The sequence below is a fragment of the Artibeus jamaicensis genome, unplaced genomic scaffold (assembly GCF_021234435.1).
Source record: "Artibeus jamaicensis isolate MK-2021 breed Jamaican fruit bat unplaced genomic scaffold, CSHL_Jam_final contig_851, whole genome shotgun sequence".
NCBI lineage: Eukaryota > Metazoa > Chordata > Mammalia > Chiroptera > Phyllostomidae > Artibeus > Artibeus jamaicensis.
The window spans coordinates 14,459,207-14,479,779 of record NW_026521986.1 but is presented as its reverse complement, the minus strand read 5'-3'; the positions used below and the strand labels follow the sequence as shown (position 1 = coordinate 14,479,779).

Here is a 20,573-nt window from a genome sequence, read left to right as displayed (position 1 = left end):
AATAAGTATGACCCTGTTATCTCGTTTTACTTCCAACACAAGATGATGCCCCTTGAAATACAGCACGCCCCGTTCCAAGTCACAACACTGTGCACAGCAGGAGGACACAGGCAGCAGCCCACAGACGGAATCCAGTACAGAGATGCGTTGTGTTTGTCTGCAAAGTATTTTTTTAATTGAACTAGTTGCCAATATTTTTAAAATACGATTTCTGATTCCTCCTGACAGTAGGAAAATCTGATGACACATGGCCCATACTCACAGACAGCAACAGTCAGTCACAGCGCATTAGTAAAATAGTAGCCCCTTTTCAGAGGAGGCGTGCCCTCTCCAGTTCCCTGCAGTCCCTCACTCGTAGCGGTATTACACCTGGCCCTACTCCCTCGTTTCCACTGTCCACCTATTGCCCCTACAGGCATTTGAGTCTGCGAACTCCATTCCAATGAAAAGTTATCTGAATAAACAGCCTTATATGAGCATGGCACACGGACAGAGCATTACTCTAAATAAGACCAGCAGGCAAAAGGAAGAGGAAGAGAAGGAGTGGGGGGCCCTGGCTGGGGTGCTTCAGTGGACTGAGTGCCGGCCTGTAGACCGAAGGGTTGTCAATGGTCTGGCACATGCCTGCGTTGAGGGCCAGGTCCATAGCTGAGGGTATTCGAGAGGCAACTGATTAATGTTTCCTTTGTCGATCTATGTTTCTCTCCCTTTCTCCCTCCTTTCCCCTCTAAAAAAAATAAAAAAAAATAAAAAAAGAAAGAAAGAAAGAAAAGAGGAGTAGGAGGAGACGGGTGGAGAAAAGGGATTAAGGGAAGAAGGCTAAAGTGGAAGTGGGGGACCAGAGAAGGGAGAGGGGAGGGAAAAGAAGAAGAAGGTGTTTCTGCCTTCAGAGAGCTTACAGTCCAGCAAAGGAGAGCAAAGAAGTACTGGACAATTTAAAAGCAACAAATCAATGAATACAGAGCAATGTAATAGACAGTAAGTAAATAATGCTGAAATGAAAAGTAAAGCTAATGATAAGAGTGGATGTATTTAATAAGAAATAATCTCCAAACTTCTGAGCAGATGAGGTAGTCTGCTCAGGCCAAAGAGAGGAAAATATGGGCCTTTTTAGATAAGAACACAAATAAACAAATGGAAACTAGCCAGGTCTAGACAGGCAGGGACTGATTAAAGGATGGAATGAGAAGACAGAGTGATTAGCTGATTGGTTTAACTGGAACAAAATCATAAAGACTGGAGCAACACTTGATCAAATGATGTTTCAGACACAGATAAGTTTCCAATGGCATTTTATCTCATTTAACCTCAGTCAACACCTCGTCACCACTGAGGATCCTTTTGAAGAGAACCACTTGTGGAGATGGTATTATTTCAATTGAGTATCTCTGAAGATCAAAAAAAAAAAGTGACACAGTAAAGACTAGAAATATGTAGGCTCCCTCTCTGAGCCTAATTTATAAGCATGTCAATTTGATTAAAAAAAGAGGGCAATTGTTAAAAGGAGGGAAAAAATTATAAAGGAAAGATAATGGAAAAAGAAGCCAAAAGAAAAGAAAAAGCAGACAGAAAGTCTGTTTGAAAGCACAAGCTCGTAGCCACAGATGAATGTAACTGCCTTCTATCTGGAGTGATCCCCAAATTCTCCTGCCCTGAGTAACCAACCTCATACAGAGCTTCGGCTCATTCATTTACATCAGATGCCACTTTCCAGTATGTCGCCTCCTTGGGGCTCCCTGATGCTGAATTTGCTCACCTGAGGTTTCTGAAAAGGGTTTCGCCTGGAAGACTCAAAGGTGGGATAAATTGGCCGGTTTGATGCCCTCTGGGCAGGATCTTGGCACACAAATCCTGAACAGAGAATGGGAAACATTAAAACCTGCCATTTTCTAAGAAATCAGCAGGCTTAGCTGCACCTTTTTTTTTAGATGTACTAACTCAGTTTCAACATCATAAATACTATAGCGATCCATCCTCAAGAGGGTTGGTTAGATTAGACATGACTCTCCCCCACACACACTCCGCTGGAACTCTGAACCACTGTGACCGGGGAGAACAAGAAGGGAAAACACAAGAGCTAAATCAACCTTCCTTGTTGGGCAGCTGCAATGTGACTCTGAGGGAAAAGAGATGCACAGTTGTGATGAACTGCAGCACCAAGGTGCAAACCACCATTTAAAAACGCACAGTTGTTAATACAAACAGATCGTTTTAAAGTGGCTTCCTGGGTGGTGTCTGGAAAACAATGTTCTTTTTACCAGGAGAATCCAGAAGCAAGTGCGGAGTCTTACCCTGTTGCAGGATCCACCCCTGGAACTGCTGAAGCTGTTCTACTGGCAACTTTCAGAATGAGCTTTGTGGGGCATAAACGGTGACGGGAGGAGACTTGACTTGGGGTGGCGAGCGCACAATACGACACACAGATGATGTGTTGCAGAACTGCACTCCTGCAACCTGTGTAGTTTCATTAACCAGTGTCACCCAATAAATTCAATTTTGAAAAGTCAACAACAACAAAATGAGTTTTCGTGGCCTTTCTATGGCTTCAGAGATTAAGCTTGGGCTAATTTCACTTTATCCTAAAAGGAAGCAGATTCCCGCCTAAGGAGAAGAGTACCTAAGGTTTACAGCTGGTACACCAAGTACTAGTTCATTTCAAATATATTTTAATATGACTTTTTACAGTACTTAGAAAAACAACAACAAACCCTCAACATACCTACCTGACTGCCCATCTCCATTTCAAAGTTTTGGCTTATCTACTCGAAAGGGCTTTCTTTCCTGAACTGCTGCAGTTATAACTTCTACAGATCATGTTGACACCAGCAGAGACTGTCTAGCAGAAACAGAGCCAGCCTCCTTTGTAACAAAGCTTCTTCAGTGGGTTTCACTGTCCCGGCTCAGAGAAAAATATACTTTCTCCAGATTTTTGCTTAATTCTCTTCCTCAGCTCATAATTCCTGTGCCCAGGAATTAGGTCTCAGCCCTAGTTGTGGTTCAACCTCAGGACAGGATGGAGCCAGGGGCAGCAGGAACACATAAACACTTCCCTGAAAATATAATTTTTTAGTACAAAACATCCAGCGTGGCTCGGGAACTGCCAGTTGGCAACACCTGTGGAGCCTGACAACACGGACGTGCTGGGTGACTTCTGTGTGCGTTCTCAGGCACCGCCACTACTCACCGACGACAGTGAACATGTCGGAAATCATACTGGCTTTAATCTTTAGGTCCAGCGGCGCATCACTAACAGAACAGAGAAAGAAAAGAGCAGTCGATAACTGTAGGTAAACATAACAGCTGCCCCTAACAGGCCCCCGTTTAGCAAAAACTTGCAAATGTCAACAAGGGGCGACACATAAAGCATATCGAATCTGTGGAAAAAGACAAAGAAATCTGGCAAAAATATTAGAAATAAAATCTTGGTGTGAAGTTCATCCTCTGTGAGACAGGCCCTGCACCCAGGCGCTGATTCCCTGACATGCAATCTTTTTATTCTGGAAGGTCTTATGCAATTCAATTCCGCACAAGTCAAGAATACCGCTTCATGATCGCTGCGGCTTTTAGGTCAGACTTGCAATGTGCTCTTTTATAAGTGTGCCCATCACTCAAATCATTGTTTACTGATGCAATAGTCTAATCATTCGTGCATGCAAAAGAAGAAATTTTGGCTATCTTGACACTTTTTTTAAGGCTTCATTTTTTGTTCTAAATCAATCTTCATTAGCTTACCGGCTTGCAAATGAGGGCAAAAAAAAATACAAGTTGTACCAAAATATCACCAGATGATGCGGCAGGAATCCACACAGAAACAGCACAGACTGAGAGATGGAGGCCCTGCGGCAGTGACCGCTACATTGGCGGCGGTGCTGACGTGTGTCTCCATGAGCCAGAGCGTGCTGGCTGCAGGGCCACACCTCACTCTCACTCCGGGGGCTCTGACCCATGTGACGCGCCTGGCTGGGCAAGCAGATGAACGCTGCCTCAACGAGAGCGCAGCCCAACATCTGAAGGCTCCAGCTCCCCACCTTACAACTGGGGTGAAGCCAAACTCCTGCCCTACAAAGTGGTCAATCTGTCTCGATTTGATTACTTGGCATTTTGCCAACATTGCTCATCCTTAAAAATGCTGCACCTGGGTGGTCTCTGGACTATATCTCCAGGGTTCTCTCGCTACTTAGAAAAGCATACAGCTCATAGAAACTCTGGGTGTCACTATAGGTATAAGCAAAATCTTCTCTGGGACTGAAAAATATTCTTATTTCCTTCTTCTGAATAGCAGATAGGTTAAAGTCTGTTTTTAATTGTTTGAAGTTTTTAGACTTTAATCTTGGGTAGGTATCAGGGTATGAACAGGGTAAAAGGGCCAGCTGTTACCTACGCCACCCTAGGGCTGGCTCTGTACCTTTATAGTGTATGTGGATTTGAGTCTGTGCGAACCTTTCTTTCGTAATAAAGGAAATGTAATACCATGTATGTTTCTGCAGTCTTAACAGAACACCTACAAAATTAAAAGAGAGAGAGAGAGAAAGAGCAGGAGAACTGGGGATAAAAATTAACCCAGGAAGCATCCCTTAAAAGCTGAACAGCACAGTAAACAGCACAAAATGACTAGTCCCCTCGGGATCCACAGTTGCCGTATGGACTTTGACAACTTACCACAACTCTCCCAGTCTCAGAGATTCTACACACCTCTACATAGTAACCGGGGGAAGAAGTCTCCCAGAGAAATGATGGGGGAAAGCGTGTTTAAGTGCTCTCTCTAGAGAGCTCTCCTTCTCCAGGAGGATGGTACAGACTACTTACCAAGCCAAAGAAGGAGAGAGATTCACTTCCAACAACCATGGCTTCAGAGTAGAATCTATGAGCACGTCAAAGCCATAGAGTTCTAGAAATACAATATAACACAATACACAAGATCATTTTCCATATCACATCCAAGCAGAGATCTATAAGATTTATTCCAGCTCTCATCAAAGGCCTAGAAACTTGCTGAGTACAAGTAATAAGCGGAAGGAGAAGCAGAGAACCTTTCAAGGTCAAGAGAAATTAATCAAGCTCTAGAGATAAGAAAACAATGGTATAAAACTCCAGTTTTTATCATCTTACTCTACTGACATCCTGAATTCTACACAGAAAGTAGCCTGACTCTAAAGGTTAATAAGTATGATTCTGCTGTGCTATGGGGTGGGGGGGTGGGGAAGCACCGAGAAAAGGAATGCCACACGTGCATCCAAATCAGTGTTGTCTGGGGCCTGGTGTGGACTGTCCCCCACCACTTGCCCACCGCACTCTGAAAACAGAAAAATCTACTGACGGCATCTCTCTAGGGTCCTCCCATCACGTTTTCTGAAACCAAGATCTTGCTTTTCGCAACCTAGTCAATAAGACATCTAAGTGTAAAATGTATTTATTCTCTCCCCTCCCCTATAGTTCCCATTTCCCTTTGAAGATTAAAAATAAAAGACACTGGCCCGAAAGAGAAAGACAGAAGAGAAGGGAGAAAGCCAGCGGCGTCACAGCAGGGCCGGGGGAGCCGCCTCGCACCACCTCCGGGAGGGAGCCGGAGACGGAACTTCCTCAGATCCAGACTCTTTACTAATTCTCTTACCCTAACCTCCCAACTGCTGCAAAAAGCAAAGCAAGGGCGTGAGCAGACTTCTCTCCCAGAACGCAGGGGTGCAAGGCTACCTTTGGAACCCCAGTTGGCAACCTTCACTCTACTATTGTTACTGATAGTGAGCCCCTCTCCAGAGTCCTCCTTGGTGTGCACACACAGAATACACCAGACTTTCGGGACCCTCGTCCCTCACGTACACTGTCTGCACCTTCTCTCCGGGAGGAAACACTGCCTTCCTCACCGTTCGACCACCGGTCACAGCCCGCAGCTCACACCCACAACTTTCCAGAAACTTGAAAACAAATGTCTTTATTACAAGAAGGATTTTCCCATTTCTCAATCCTCTCAAAAGCACAGGGAAATAGACACAGGCTTCTGAGAAGATGGTGCCAATGGATGTCCTCAGAACACAGGAAGTGCGATGCAGCACCAGGGTTCCCAGAATGGGAATCCGGACACCTGGTCTTCCTCAGGACTCTACCACCGACTTGCTGTGGGAAAATCACTTTTTCCCACAAAAAAAAAAAAAGAGAGAGAGAGAGAGAGAAGGGAAATCACTTCTCTTTTTTAAAAGATTTTATTTATTTATTTTTAGAGAACGGGGAAGGGATGGACAAAGGGAGAGAAACACCAATGTGTGGTTGCCTCTTGCACACCCCCTACCTACTGGGGACCCGGCCTGCAACCCAGGCATGTACCCTGACTGGGACTCGAACCAGGACCCTTTGGTTCACAGGCCCACGCTCAGTCCACTGAGTTATGCCAGCCAGGGCCCTCTCTCTGCTATTTCTTCATCATCTTCTGCTTTCCCTATGCTCTCTGCTCATCCCCATCTGCCAATATCTGTACGCTCAGCAAACCTGTGCCCAGAACTCCTGCCTACGCAGTATGGGTTCAGGCAGACGTCCGCATTCAGACTTTCTCTCAGGAAGAGCCTCCATGAGTGAGGTGGTTCCAAAAGTGCTGATCTGGGGTTCCATTGAACGTGCAAAAATAATCACAAACTGTAAGAGAATCTGAGTTGGGTTTCCCTTTCATGTTCGGTACACAAAAATCACATATTATCTATAACTATAAAATGTAAAGAAAAGAAGGTTCCCTTACCTAATTTCTTTTGTTAGCAAACTATAGCTTTTACGGTCAGGACATTCTTCTGAATATTCTACCTCCCCTTCACTCATCCGCAGGGTATTGCCCTTTTAACCTGAGGAACATCTCCTGTGACGTGGCACTAGACACGGCATTCAGAAGGGAGCCCTGACTTCAGAACCTACAGGTCCATGTCAGTATCATGCAAGCAGAGCAAGTAGAACAGGAGTATGATACAAGAAAACAACATTCTCTTCAGTGTTTAAAAGCAGAAGCAGAGGACTCGACTGTTTCAAAAAGTGGTGATATTTATAATAGTACAAGGAACAGGGTGAGAATAATGATGGATCCACATATTGATCAGATTTGCAGAACCAGCCACAACTGAAGACAAACTGAAATCAGAATAACATCAATTACACCGACTATTTCAACAACTCATTTTCAGCAGCCAACACAACTACTTAACTATTTCCCAAATTAAGAGGCAAATTCCAAGAATCTCGGATGAAAGGCTGAGAACCAATATTCTGGGAAGAAAAAAAAAAGACCCAAAAAGAGAAAACACCCTTTACAGTGACAACTGAATTTTTACGTAGGTGAGTAAAACCCATTAGTGCTAAACAACGCCATAACCGACTTTGAGTGGAACTGCGTGTGTAGATGAACCAGGCTCGGACCCAGTGTCACTGACAAGTGAGATAAGCGTGTGACAGCATTACATCGCAGTGCAAAGCCCAGCTCACCTAAGTGGCTGGAACTGGAGGAAAGAAATGGAGTGAAAAGACAGCATTTGTATCAAGTTCACCTCTTAACATAATCAGCTCGGCTTAAGAAATATAATTTGGGTCCTTTGCAGGCTACCAGAACCCTGGTAACCCTTTTAACTCACGGCTGGTCTTTTCTGTGGGCACTGAAGGTTTTAAAAGGTAAGCGGTAGTTTGTAACAAGAATATTAAACTTCCTCACTTTCCAACACTGTCTGTGCCAGCAGCGGTGTCTAGAATTCTAAAAACTCGCACCCAGGAGGAGACCCACCAGGGTTCCTCTCAACGAGGGCTGTGGGCAAGAGAGGCTCTCTCCCCTGAGCCACTGTCTTCATCACAACAGGAGAGCAAGGGTTGTCCAAGGACAGTTGCTACCACCTTAATCAACGTTTCCTCAGGAAATTTTTCCACCATGAGAAGTATTTCCTTGAGCCCCCAGCCAAAACGAAACAAACTTGGAAGTTAAACTAGTGAATGGCCCCACTTCCTCCTTTACATGAGCACCATGTCTGCCTGTGTCTTAAAGCAGCTTCCAGAAAAAGCCATCTCCTCTTAGCCACCTTAACTTTCTTAATGCCTACTCACTCCTAACCCATAAGAAAGTCCTTCTGCTCCCGCCGCTCTACTAATTGACGGTTCTCACCATGATCAACCAAAGACCACCGTACTGCCAAGCCCAAGCATCTGAAACTGCTGACCACCCCTCGCTTATTGAAACTTTCTTCTCCCTTGGACCCGGGCACCGCACTCTGCTGGTTCTTCTCTCCTCTCATTCCTTCTCTTCTGCCCAGCTGTCCTCTCATAGGTTCGCTCAGGGTGGCTTCCTCAGGTCTCTTTCCTTCTCAATTCTACTTCTCCTCTTGGGTGACCACTGTATTCTCATGGCTGCAATTAACATTTGATGATGATGTTCAGACCTACGTCTTCAGTGAAGTGTCTCCTGGACACCAAATCCATAATTCCAACTGCCCTGCAGACAACTTCCCTGGGATATCCCACAGGTCTCAACACTCAAGAAAACAGAACTTGCTTTCTTTCCCCCAAACCTGTACGGCTTCCCATTATTCTTCATCTCGGAAAATGGAAACCCCGCCCACCAGTCTCCAGAGCTGGAAATGCTCTCCTCGCCACTTCCCAAACCCAACACATCGCCAGACCTTGCCTCTCTTTATTGCTCTTTAATCCAGCCTTCTATCATTTCTTTTAAGGTAGAGTTTACATAAAACATAAAGGACAGACCTCAAGTATACAATCTGACAAGTCCTGATGGACACACCCATGGAACCCACACTTCTATCAACCACACAGAAAACTTCCAGCATGCTAGAAAGGTCCCTCGTGTTCCTTCCTTGTACACTTCCCCCTTCCTGGCACATCCCCAACCACTCACTGTGCTTATTTCTTCCACCACGGGTTAGTTTTGCCTATTCTAAAATGTCATATAAATGGAAGCATGAAGGATATACCCTTTCAAGTGTGGCTTCTTTCCTTTAGCATGTTTGCGAAGTTCATCTACCTATCATTGTTTCTGTTTTAACACAGGTTTCTTGAGACAAATGTACATACAATAAAAGCCACACTTTAAAACTGTACAGCTTGATGAGTTCTGCCCAATGTACACAGTTGTTTAACCACCACCACAATCAAGACATAAAACAATTCTGTCACGAATGTTTCCTCGTGCCCATTTGTAATCAATCCCCACTCTGTACCCAAAAGCATCCACTGATCTAATTTCTGCCTTTTTCCAAAAAGTCAAGTAAGTGAAATCATACAGTACTAGCCTTTGAGAGTGGCTTCTTTCATTTCACGTTTTGCTTTTGAGAGTTATCTGTGTTACTACATGTATCAGTCATGTGGCTCACTCCTTTTATTACTGAGTAGTATTCCATTTTAGGGACAGAACACAATTTACTCATCCCTTCAACAGCTGATGGACACCTGTGTTGCTTTCAATCTTTGGCAATTGCGAATAAAACTACCATAAACATTCGCATACAGGTATCTGTGTGAACATACGGTTTCGTTTTTCTCGGGTAAATACCCTGGAGTGGGATCACTGGCTCACATAGTAAGCATGTGTTACCACTTCATTCCTCTTACCTACGAAATGAGATCCCTAGCACTAGTCTGTCCCCACTGTGGTCCATTCTCGGCATGGCCATCAGAACTACCTCTCTAAAGACAGGCAGCGATTGTCAGCAATCAATACTGTTGCCAGGTTGGTTCCTGGAGGATTTTACTGGTCACTTCTAATAATGCAGAAGAGTTTCCCTTTGTTGCAATTCCACTGTACCGAGCTTTAAGTCAAAAAATGATACAAGTTAAAGAAAATAATGGCAATCCTGCTGTTCCCCTGCTCAAAAGCTCCAGAGGCTGGCTGCTGTCCACCAGATGGGCTTAAGCAGGTCAGACCTTCACAACGGGGCCAAAATCTACTTCCTCAACCCTGCCACCCCATGACAGGCAGGCCACGTCTGGTCACAGTGAGCTGACCGCTTCAAAAAGTGCCCCATCCAGTCATAACACTGTGTTCTGCGTATCGTAATCCTTCGGCAAGGAAGGACCCTGCCCGGCTCCCCTCGGCATGGCTGGTGACGCGTGCGTGCTCCGAGGGCATGTGTCACTCTCCTGCCTGGGCTGTCCCGTCTCTCCTCCCCACACACAAGCGTGGGATCGTCTGCCTCATCGCTCCACCAAACCGCCTGCCCCGGGAGAAGCACATAAGCAATCAAGAAATAGTGGGGGCGGGGGGAAGGAAAGAGGAAAAAAATTTTAAGTGAAAAACACTGTACAATTTTTTAAAGATTTTATTTTATTTATTTTTAGAGAGCGGAGAAGGGAGGAAAGAAGGAGAGATACACCAACGTGTGGCTGCCTCTCACATACTCCCTAATGGAGACCTGGCCTGCAACCCAAGCATGTGCCCTGGTTGGGTATCGAACTGGCGACCCCTTGGTTTGCAGGCTGGTACTCAATCCACTGAGCCACACCAGCCAGGGCAGTTTTGAGAAAGACATAATAATTTGCAGATACTCCCCCCAAATAACCTCAATCACAAGACTTGAAATATTCATAATGAAGCCACCAGCCATAAAGAAAATAATAGAAATTTGTATTACAATTTTGACATATGAAGGAAAAACTTGATACAAGATGGTCTAGGAGGGGAGGGGGAAAAAGATTTGATAAAAAACTAATAACGCCTCCAAGGCCTAAAAGACCACTAAGCATGGCACACCACGAATTTGGAATCCACCCAACACCCCCCCACAGAAACAAAGTCCCCGCTGACGCTGTAGTCCCTGAGGCAGCGGAAAGTGCTGACATCAGCGGGTACTAGCTGTCACTCAAATGCTATCGTGTAAAGGAAATTCTTTTCACCTGGGCCTTGGATTTGAGTTGAAAACCTGAGGAGGAAGTCTTTATCTGGGGTCCAAAAGGAGAATTTGGAAAAAAGAAGATCAAGGTCCCACAGGAAAAGGAACTAAATAAAAGAAAGAGCCCAGGCCAATTTGTTAACTAGTCCCATAAATCAATATGGTATCTGGCTACCATGTGTAAAGGTAGATTTGAGCGAGTGCCTAGGACTCACAGTGTTGATTGGAGCAGAAAGGACACCCCTTTTCAGGCCTGATAACCCAGAAAGGATGGCCCCACTTTTCCTGAGACGCAGGAACAGGAGCACGGGAGGACAATCCAGGATATGAGGCGTGCCACCAGTGGCCGGACACACCAGAACTTGTCTGCACGTGTGGGGGAAGAGCCAGAGAGAACTGCCTCTCCCGTTGGGCTTTGCCAGTTAATAACTGCGTGACCAAGGACAAATTATTTAACTTCTCTGAATCTTTTTTCCTTGTCCACCAACATGAGCAATAAATAAAAACTGCTAAGGGAACTACAGGAAAACACCAATGAAGAGTGCCTGACAAACAGCAGGCGTTTTCTGCTTAGTCCCTTCTACAGTGAAGTTCCCCTCCCGTTTAAAAGGAGCAGGGGATGAACCAGAAAAGACGACTGTCTGAGAGAGTGAACGCTTTGATGACTCTATTGTTTACATTTTTTTTACACTTCATTCCTTTAACAAAGTGGGCAATATATGAGTAATTTACATCCATGGAGGAGGTATATTGCCCGTTTTCATCCCTCTAACAAAGATTTATGGACGTTGTCCCTTTAAGAATGTCTGCTCACTCTGTGACAGAGTCTAGAACAGCAGCGATGAAAGGCCAAACCAGCATTCGTTCAACAGAGAGATGTACACGGAGCGTGGTTTGCCCAGAGCAAAGAGGTCCCTGGGTCTGACCCAGACAAAGCCGGTCTTATCAATTCTGCACGAGGCATGGCAGCTCATTCACATGCTCCCGGGCTGCAGAGGCCACAGCCTGTCACCCAGCCATCTCCACACACATACACAAACCAACTGGCAGCAGTGTCAGCAGCAGCATCTTTTAAAAACAGTTAACATCCTGTTGGTTCGGCTGTTTTTGTCCAGCTGGTCACAAAGGCTAGTCTCGTGGCCAGTGATCTCACAGTGCCAATTTCCTAAGCATATTTCAAGGGCTGCTGTTTAAGCATGTATTTCACATGGTACCACATTTTCACAATCTCTTTTTTTTAAGGTTTTATTTATTTTATTTTTAGAGAGAAGGGAAGGGAGGGAGAAAGAGAGGGAGAAAAACACTGGTCAGTTGCCTCTTATAAGTACCCCAATGGCGGGGACTGAGCCCGCAACCCAGGCAGGGGCCCTGACCAGGAATCTAACTGGCAGCCCTTTGCTTTGCAGGACGGTGCCCTACCAACTGAGCCACATGGGTCAGAGCCGTTTTCACGATCCTGAAGGCAGAAAAAAATACATTGTCAAAAATCTGTCTTATTGGGAGAGGCAGCAAAAGTTCTATAAATCAAGAGTCCTAGGATCAAGATGACTTAACTGCCAAAACCCATCTGCTGACCCCTTTTCTCTACGCCGAGTCTCTTTCCTCTCAGTCCTCTGGCTCACTAGCTCTAGAACCTGAAGAGTCTCAACTTCTCAGGACCTCGATTTCTTTGTACAGACTAATTATTCTGAGTCCTTTCCAGATGTACAAATCTATGAAAAAACACATTAAATGGCTAAGCTTGGCGTGGTTTGTGATGTCCCTAAGCCTACATTTAAATGCTAATAATACAATGCAGGTATAATATGTACATATCGCCCAATGTAAAATTTGGTTTGAGAGGAACAAACTCTTACAATCTATGCCTTGCATGCAGCAGAAACTGAAACCAAAACCAAGTTCAATGCGTAGATAAACAAATGAACGGGAAGACTGAAGGTACCTGGAAACACTGCTGAACATTAGAGAGGGTGGGAGAGGAGGGATAGGAGACACCGAGACACTAGCGGGACGCTCCTGGCCAGGACCCACCACACTGTGAAAGGGCAGAAAGAGCCACCGAAAGGACCGAGCGACCCCCGTCGCCGAACTACTGGCTTCCCCTAAAAGCTCCAATGCTCTGTTCAAGCCAAATTCTTCTGGGAAGCTCTCAATTCCTGTTTACTCTAAAACAAGTAAAAAAGAAAAGAAAAAAATCCAGCTTACTCCTTGTAACTTAACCCCCTGGGAAGGTTATGAATCAGTGGGAGGCCACAAGATTCACACAAATATACACACGTTTACAAAATCCAATCTGGTGGAAGGAGGTTCATGAAGCACACGGAATCCCAGGGCTGACAGGAAATGGAATTAGAACCACAAAAGTCAAGAAGACAGTCAACAACTTAAAAAACTCCAGATGCACTCAGTTTATTAAGACGGAACACAAGCAGGGGGTGGAGGGAAGGAGTCCCACAGCCGAGGACAGGGACCCAGGGGCTATGCCACTGAATCAGAGAAAGTCACTGCTCATTTCGCATTGGAACTGCGAATGCTGTTAGTGTAGGAAATTCTTAAGCTTCCAAAAAGCCATCAAGCAACAACACAAAATAGAAAAGGGCACATTCAGAAAAGCTTGTCATCATTTCTAGAATAAAGATTTTTATACCAAGAAACCTATCCTCACGTGAGAGCCAAGAAGATGTGGAAAGAAACTTCTATTTTCTTAATCTAGTAAGATTTCTGAAGTTGGAGTTACATTCCCCACGCCCTCTCCCCAAACAGTTTATGGTAATTCTAAGAGCTCTAGGTCCCTACCGAGTCAGGTTTTTTGTGAAGCTTATTGTCAGGCCACCAAAAGGCAATTAAAACAAGTATCGATCAGTCACTCAACAAATATTCCTTAAACATCCTCTAAGAACCAAAAATGCTGCTGTGTTTTGGGAGAGGCAGGATCAAGGAGCCTCCAGTCCATTGGGGGAACAGACACATGAATGGGTACCAGACCCCACGTAGGGACCACTGCAGACTGTGACCAGAGTGCTAGATGGGAAGAGGCTCACTATGACTGGAGCACTTGGGCAGAACGTCCCCAAAGAAGTGATACTTGACTTCATCTTGAAAGATGTCATCACCTGCTAGGTAAACCAACATGAGAAAAGTATCTCAGACACAGGATAAAGCAGGTGCAACGGCAAAGGGTTAGAAAAGGACCTGGAGGTTGAGGGAAATGGTGGAAGGTTTGGTTTGGCGGAAACAGAGAAAGAGGGGCCGGGAGAATTCACAAAGCTAAGTTCAGAGACCACCAGGGAGGTACATGTGTGAACAAAACACCACAGTAAGATAGGAAAGGAATGTAATGGAGCAAGTACATAATAGCACGGGAGAGCAGACATAGCGGGGCACTTTATTAGACAAGGATTCCTGGACAAGGCAATGTCAAATTGAGTCTTAGAATATGCAACGCAGGCAGGAGGAGAATCTCCTAGCGGAGAGAACTTAAAACAGAGGTACAAAGGCATGGGGGCTCAGCGGTATAGCGGGTTATAAGGTATCAAAGGGGAGAGAGAATTCTAGAAAAGTCAGCTAGGGTCAGACGCTTGAGTTATATCGAGCTTCAGTCATGACTGAAGCTAAGGACCCCTTTCAGGGTTTTAGAAGACCTGAACATATCTGCATTTCAAAAAGATATCACAACCTCTTCTTTCTCTATATAACTTTAGGTCCCGGTTCAGTCTCAACACTTTCCTCTGTTTGGTGCCCCTAAAGTACACACTGTTATGACAACCCACTAAAGAGACCAAGAATTATGTCTAATTACAAAACTAACCAAAAACAATTTACTGAGCACAAATTAAGTGCCGAACATGTGCCGGGTGCTTTGCATGCATCATTTCACTTGACCTTGCCGGTACTCGTAGGATGTGGGTGCCACCGTCACTGCCATTTTATAGTTGAGGAAACAGAACAGAGTGATGTGCCGGAAGTCAGAACACTAGTAAGGGGTGCAAATGGGTCTCAGCCTCAGTCTGCCAGGCTCCAAACCCCATGTTCTTTGCTCTTCTGTTACCCTGCCTCCTAGGAAAGCCCGACAGCCTGAAAGACAGCCTGTCTTACTACTGCATTACTCTGTTTCCTCCCATCAATGACCCTAGTGTGTGTTTCACCAGCAAAGCCTACCCTCTGCCGAAAGCCTACGTGACTTTGCTGGCAATCACCACTGAGTGCACATCCACACGGAAAGCAAATGCTAGAGTCACAGCTGGTGGGCAGCAGGCGACAGGCTTCCTGATCCAGTAATTGTGGACTTTCTTATTCCTTCTCTGTCTGTACAAGCAGTGAGTTAGGGGTGGCAGAGAAGGGGAAGAGGGGAGGAGGGGAAGAAAATAGAGAAGGAAAGGGGAGAGGGGGGAACCCACTCAAGAGAAGACTGAAACGAAAAGGAGGAGTCATCGGAAAATGAAGAGAGCACATACTGGTACCAGCCAGAGCTTCTTGGACCAGTTCCCAGTCTGGCTGCCAAAGGGCTCTGGAATATATTTGTCGGAGCTGGATTCCTGTACAGTCCGTGGCAGACTTTTTCTGATTGCATTCTGACAAAGAGACCCATGCTTTAGTTCCAATCCCTGCTTCCCACACAGAAAGCTAGTTAGTTCTCAGGGGACCTCCAGCTAGGCTCACCGCTGGCTTCTTCGTAGAATTGTCACGTGAGCTTAGAAAGAAATAAAAACCCGCCACATACCTTACTCCTGTACCCTGAGGAATCACTAAAGCTCTCTACCCCAGGATTCCAAGCCCCTTCTCACAAAACACTTAACGCTTCTTGAGTCTCCTTACCAAAACAACTGCTGCGGTGAGGAACGAAGGTTTTACAGGCTGTGGCGATGGCTAGTTCGGCAGAGATTATCGTCTTAATGATCAGGTCTTCCACACTGGCCATGAGCGCTACCAAGAGAGAAGAAGAAACACTACAATGCGTGGATTAGAAAGACTGGATTCCAACCCCGCCCACTACAAAAGCAGGTGCGCCCCTCCCGAAAGTCTCTACATGGCAGTCTGGTCAATGGTGCTGCAGAAGGCACATCTGTGACGAGAGCAATGTGGTCAGAAGCAGGCCTCCTGCAGCAGAAGACAGAATGGAAAAGGAACCTCGCCCCCCTCCAGCTCTCCTGTCCTGCTTCCCTCTGGGGACGGAGGCAGGCCCTGGGCCACAGGTCCCCGCTCCGCCCATGGCTCCTCGGTGGTGTCCGTTCTGATCGCAAGCCCTACACTCACACTCGCCACTGTCCGTTCTCCAGTTTAGCAACGTGAATGAGAGAGATTAACTTAGACAAATTGGAACTGAGGGCCAATATGACGGGAAGTTATTTAAAAAGCTGACGGTACTTGAGTTAGCAGTTCAACATTCACGAAGGATAAATTCACTGAAGATTAAAAGACAAACTTATGCCTTTCAAACTGGAAACAAGAAAGGGAGCTTGGGGGATCATGGAAAACCTTTTCTCTGTCTCATAAACAGCAGGAAATTTTACAGCCAAAATAGTGACCCCGTGAGAAGTCTCGGCAACAGTGTCAGAATCAGAGGGAGAGAGAATCAGGGAGAGACGACGGTAAAGTCATAAAAAGCAGGGAAGGCAACAAGAAAAGAGGCCCGGTCCTCACCAGTTGTGTCTCTGCCCTCTTGTTTCAGGTACCTCAGCATGGCACTCATGCTCCACTTGTTCCCATAATCCTCCACTTCCGGATCATCACAACTAAAACAAATGAATGGATCAAGGTCACATATGCAACTAGGCGTGGCTGTAGGTACTAATTTTTTTTTTTATAAATAGCTTTCTTGTCCTTTTAAATCTTTAGAAAAACATTCCTTTTGCTGACTTCCACCTCATCCACTATTTCTTAATCCTTTTTGTCATATAAGGCCTGTCCATAAAGTATCCAGCCATGTAATGTGGGGGGGGGACATTTATTGAAAAAGATACAAGAAACATTGTACAAAGGAAAATGATGCCTCAGACCGCCTCTAAGTAGTCACCTTGGGACCTCACACAGTTCTCCCAATTGCTATCAACTGCCTGATTCATTGTATTTTCCTGAGTCTCATGGATGGTCTGAAATCTCTTCCCTTTCAAAGGTGATTTTAGTTTTGGGAAAAGCCAGAAGTCACAAGGTAACAAATCTGGGCCATAGCGGGACTGAGTCACCTGGGTGATTAGATGTTTCATCAAGAAACTGCAGGAGACATGATGCATGAGCGGGTGCATTGTCGTGATGAACCTGCCAGTCACAGTTGCCCATGGCTGTGGCCTTCCGAATCATCTGAATAGTTCCCACAGAGGAATGTTCAAACTTAATGCAAACTTTGATGCAAATTCGTTGCTCTACTTGTTTTGTCATTTTGAATGTGACAGCCCCATGGTATGCATGCTCACTCAACAGCATCTACCGCCCCCACTGACTAGTACAGTGAAGTTGTCATTGTTCACACATGTGCATTCCAGTCCACTCTCCTTGGCTGCCAAGTTATATCAATGTCCCTCAAACCATTCTCATTATATTAATAATGTCTGGACTTTTGCTAGATAGACCTCATATATCACTTTATACCAGTTTCTTCCATTGAAATGAAAATGCATAGAGCTTGCCTTATTGAGGTATATAGGGGAGGAGAAGGCCAATTCCTCCTTAACCAAGCAATTATGCATCATGGAGGAGTGAAAGAAATGTGTGAAAGAATGTAAGCAAGCTTAAGAATAGTTACAATGCATTAACAGATCGAAACATTTGAAGAAAAAACTTAGCTTTTGAGGTAAATATCACATGAGCCCACAAAACAACCTCTGATGCCATTTTCAGACCCAAACTGAGTCTGGACGGGCCAGTGAGATAAGACAGTGTAGCATTCAATGAGCTAACCAAGCGCAGCACTACTGTAGCACCTGAAGCAAGTTCCCTCCTCTCTGGCGGCAAACGTATCTTTTTAAAAATACCTTTGACCTATCACTGAAGGGAGAACGCACTAGAACAACAATAAACACGATGAGGTTTATCAAGGTGTCCCGGCGAATACCACCCCTGCCACCACCCTGGTAGCCAAGCGGCAAACCAGGTGGACTCCCATGACTGTTTGGTCTTGCAGCCTTGAACTTATGTTTTGCAGCTGCCCCCTTACTCCCCACCAGCACCCACCACCCACCTCCTCGCTCATCTTCCAAAGTGAAGGGCACACTGTCAACCAATTCCCACTACCGGTCCCCGGTCAGTGAGATCTGTGTAAGCTTCAGCAACCATGCCGTCACTTCCAGACCCCTTTTTTCCTTCCTTCCTTCCTTTCTTCCCCTGGACTTTGTAGGCACTTATTTTTAGTCTGAGTAGAACGTAACTGTTTGAGTTTTTTCTTACTTTCCCACTTTCTGGCAAAATTATCAGAATGAAAGAAAACAGAGCAGAAAGAATATTTCCACACAGCTGGGCTGGTACTCCCTTCCACTGAATCCTTTTCTGAGATGGCCTCATTTCTTTCTTTATTTAATTTATTCCTACGTTCTTCCCCTCCTGATCATACAAATATTTACTTTAGAAAAATTTGGGAAATACATAAAAGTTCCAGGAAGAAAACAGAAATCATCCATTCATAATCCCATCCACTACAGTTAACATTTTAGTATATATCTTTTCTGGTTTTCTTCCCCTCCCTTCAGCAAAAATAAACAACTTTAGTTATTGTGTATGCTCAGAAAGAAAATAAGTGCATGTACTGCCCAGGAACCTGCTGGCTGTGCCAGATAATACACGGTCGTGGCCATTCTCGTCTATGATCTTGGATGCACATCCTTTGTTACCTCTTAAGGTTAAGTTCCTAGAAATGGAATTGCTGGGTCAAAGCACAAACGTTTTTAAAGCTTTTGATACATTTTGCCAAGTGCTGAAATGACTTCATGTCTTGATTTCTAAAAAGTTTCATATGAGTATTAAATTCCCATCCCCAGCCCTGGCAGGATGGCTCGGTTGGTTGGACCCTTTACAGCAAAAAGTTGTGGGTTCTATTCCCAGTCAGGGCACAACATACCTAGGTTGTGAGTTCAATCCCCATTGGAGCACATACAAGAGGGAAACCCAACTGATGTTTCTCTTTCACATCAATGTTCTTCTCTCTCTGTCCTTCCCCTTCTTCTCTAAAATCAGTAACTATATCCTCGGGTGAGGATTAAAAAAAAAAGTTCCTGCCCCTACATCAGGTGAGGGAAAACAATGAGGAAAATGAAATTCGGGAAGGCACATTTTGGCAGTGAAAGGTGACACTGTCACTGGGTAGGCGATGGAGAAATAGCAGCAGAGCTGCCTCAGAACTGTGTTCAATGCCTGGCAGCTTTTCGCTAAGGTGAAGGATATGAATACAGAGTTTGCCTCCAGTGCCACGTGCTGAATTTCCACTCCTACAGCAGCCGCCCCTGAGACGGTCTCCCCCGGCCCCGGCTCGAGCGCAGCCAGTACCTGACGTAGTCCCCGCTCTTCTTGTTCACACTGTAGTTCGTCAGGTGCATGAACTGGTTCCGAATGTTCTTGGCTCCTTGGTCATATCGCACAGTTGCAAACCTGGTGGAAAGGACGCAGGTTAAATGCCAGGAACAGAGTTTCAAGGAAATAAAGTCTACGACTCAGGATCAGGGAGATTTTAATAAACGGAAGGTGACATCGTTTATAAACGCTGAGTGCCAACTCCTGTGCCAAGGGTTTCGACTATAACATGACATTTAATTCAATCCTTAAACCAATTCTCTGAAGTAGGTAACATTATATCTAATTTTTAAAAATAGGTATCAAAATTAAAATGTGATCTAGAAAGATTAAGTAACTTGCCCCAAATCACACCGACTTCCAGAACCCATGTTCTTAACCACAAGATGCTGCTTCTCTTACACAGAATCTCAGACCAGTAGGAAGGATGAAAGTGAAAATAAGTCATTCACAGCCTGGGAGACTGTGTGTCGGGTGCTGTGGGTGACGATGAGGCATTAGCTGGCCAGAAGACACCCAGTGCGCGCCCACACGGTACCTGGCACTAAAGCATTGTGTGGGAAATATTAAGCAAAGAGGACAAAAAGCACAGCTTAACAATATACAGACTTAGCACTCACACCCAAAGAAACAACAGAACTTATCTATAAAGTTCATTTCAAGAGAACAACAACATCAGCAGCACTAACAGCAGACGAAGCCTAAGTCTGCAGAATAGCCTAAGTATGAGCACAGTGTGGGAGGCCAGTTCCTGAATTTGGAAGGAAGACAGAAGACAGAGAGATTAAACATGGCGCCCACTGAAAACAGGGCAGCAACTCGATATCCTGGACTACGGTCAAAAGAAGACAGAGATATAAAATACACACGCCGGCCCTGCAGGAAGCAAGCAGGGAAGAGAGAGCTTTCCAGTGATGCTCAGCATCCATAGAGGACACTGGAGCCGCACGGTCCTGGTGAGTACCGCCCTGTTTACACACCACCAGAACCGGGTCGCCCTTCACTGAAGTGGTTTTCCCCAGAGGCACATCCAAGCGTGTGAAAAAAAAATCCTAGAAGTCGATTTACAAATTATTTACATATGCTCACTCGGACTATGAAGTCAACATAAATTTTTAAAAGGGCAGCATTTAAAAATTTCCCTTGTCTATTTCTTCTCACCCATCCCCAGGGCATTCACTCCCTAATTCCCTGTACAAGAAATACATAAAAAGGAAGAAA

General features: G+C 45.2%; 1 protein-coding gene across 7 annotated transcripts in view; it reads right to left on the bottom strand.

Annotated features, from left to right (window-relative positions):
• The window catches only part of TTLL5 (tubulin tyrosine ligase like 5), a 259,197-nt gene that overhangs the window by 197,089 nt on the left and 41,535 nt on the right, over positions 1-20,573 (bottom strand). For all 7 annotated transcript variants that reach the window (XM_037145212.2, XM_037145214.2, XM_037145215.2 and 4 more), the window contains exons 10-15: positions 19,329-19,430; positions 16,497-16,588; positions 15,672-15,779; positions 4,807-4,888; positions 3,185-3,246; positions 1,757-1,851 (exon numbers count right to left, since the gene is read on the bottom strand). In XM_037145212.2, the coding sequence (XP_037001107.2) occupies positions 1,757-1,851; positions 3,185-3,246; positions 4,807-4,888; positions 15,672-15,779; positions 16,497-16,588; positions 19,329-19,430 (541 nt within the window). The remainder of the gene's footprint in view (positions 1-1,756; positions 1,852-3,184; positions 3,247-4,806; positions 4,889-15,671; positions 15,780-16,496; positions 16,589-19,328; positions 19,431-20,573) is intronic.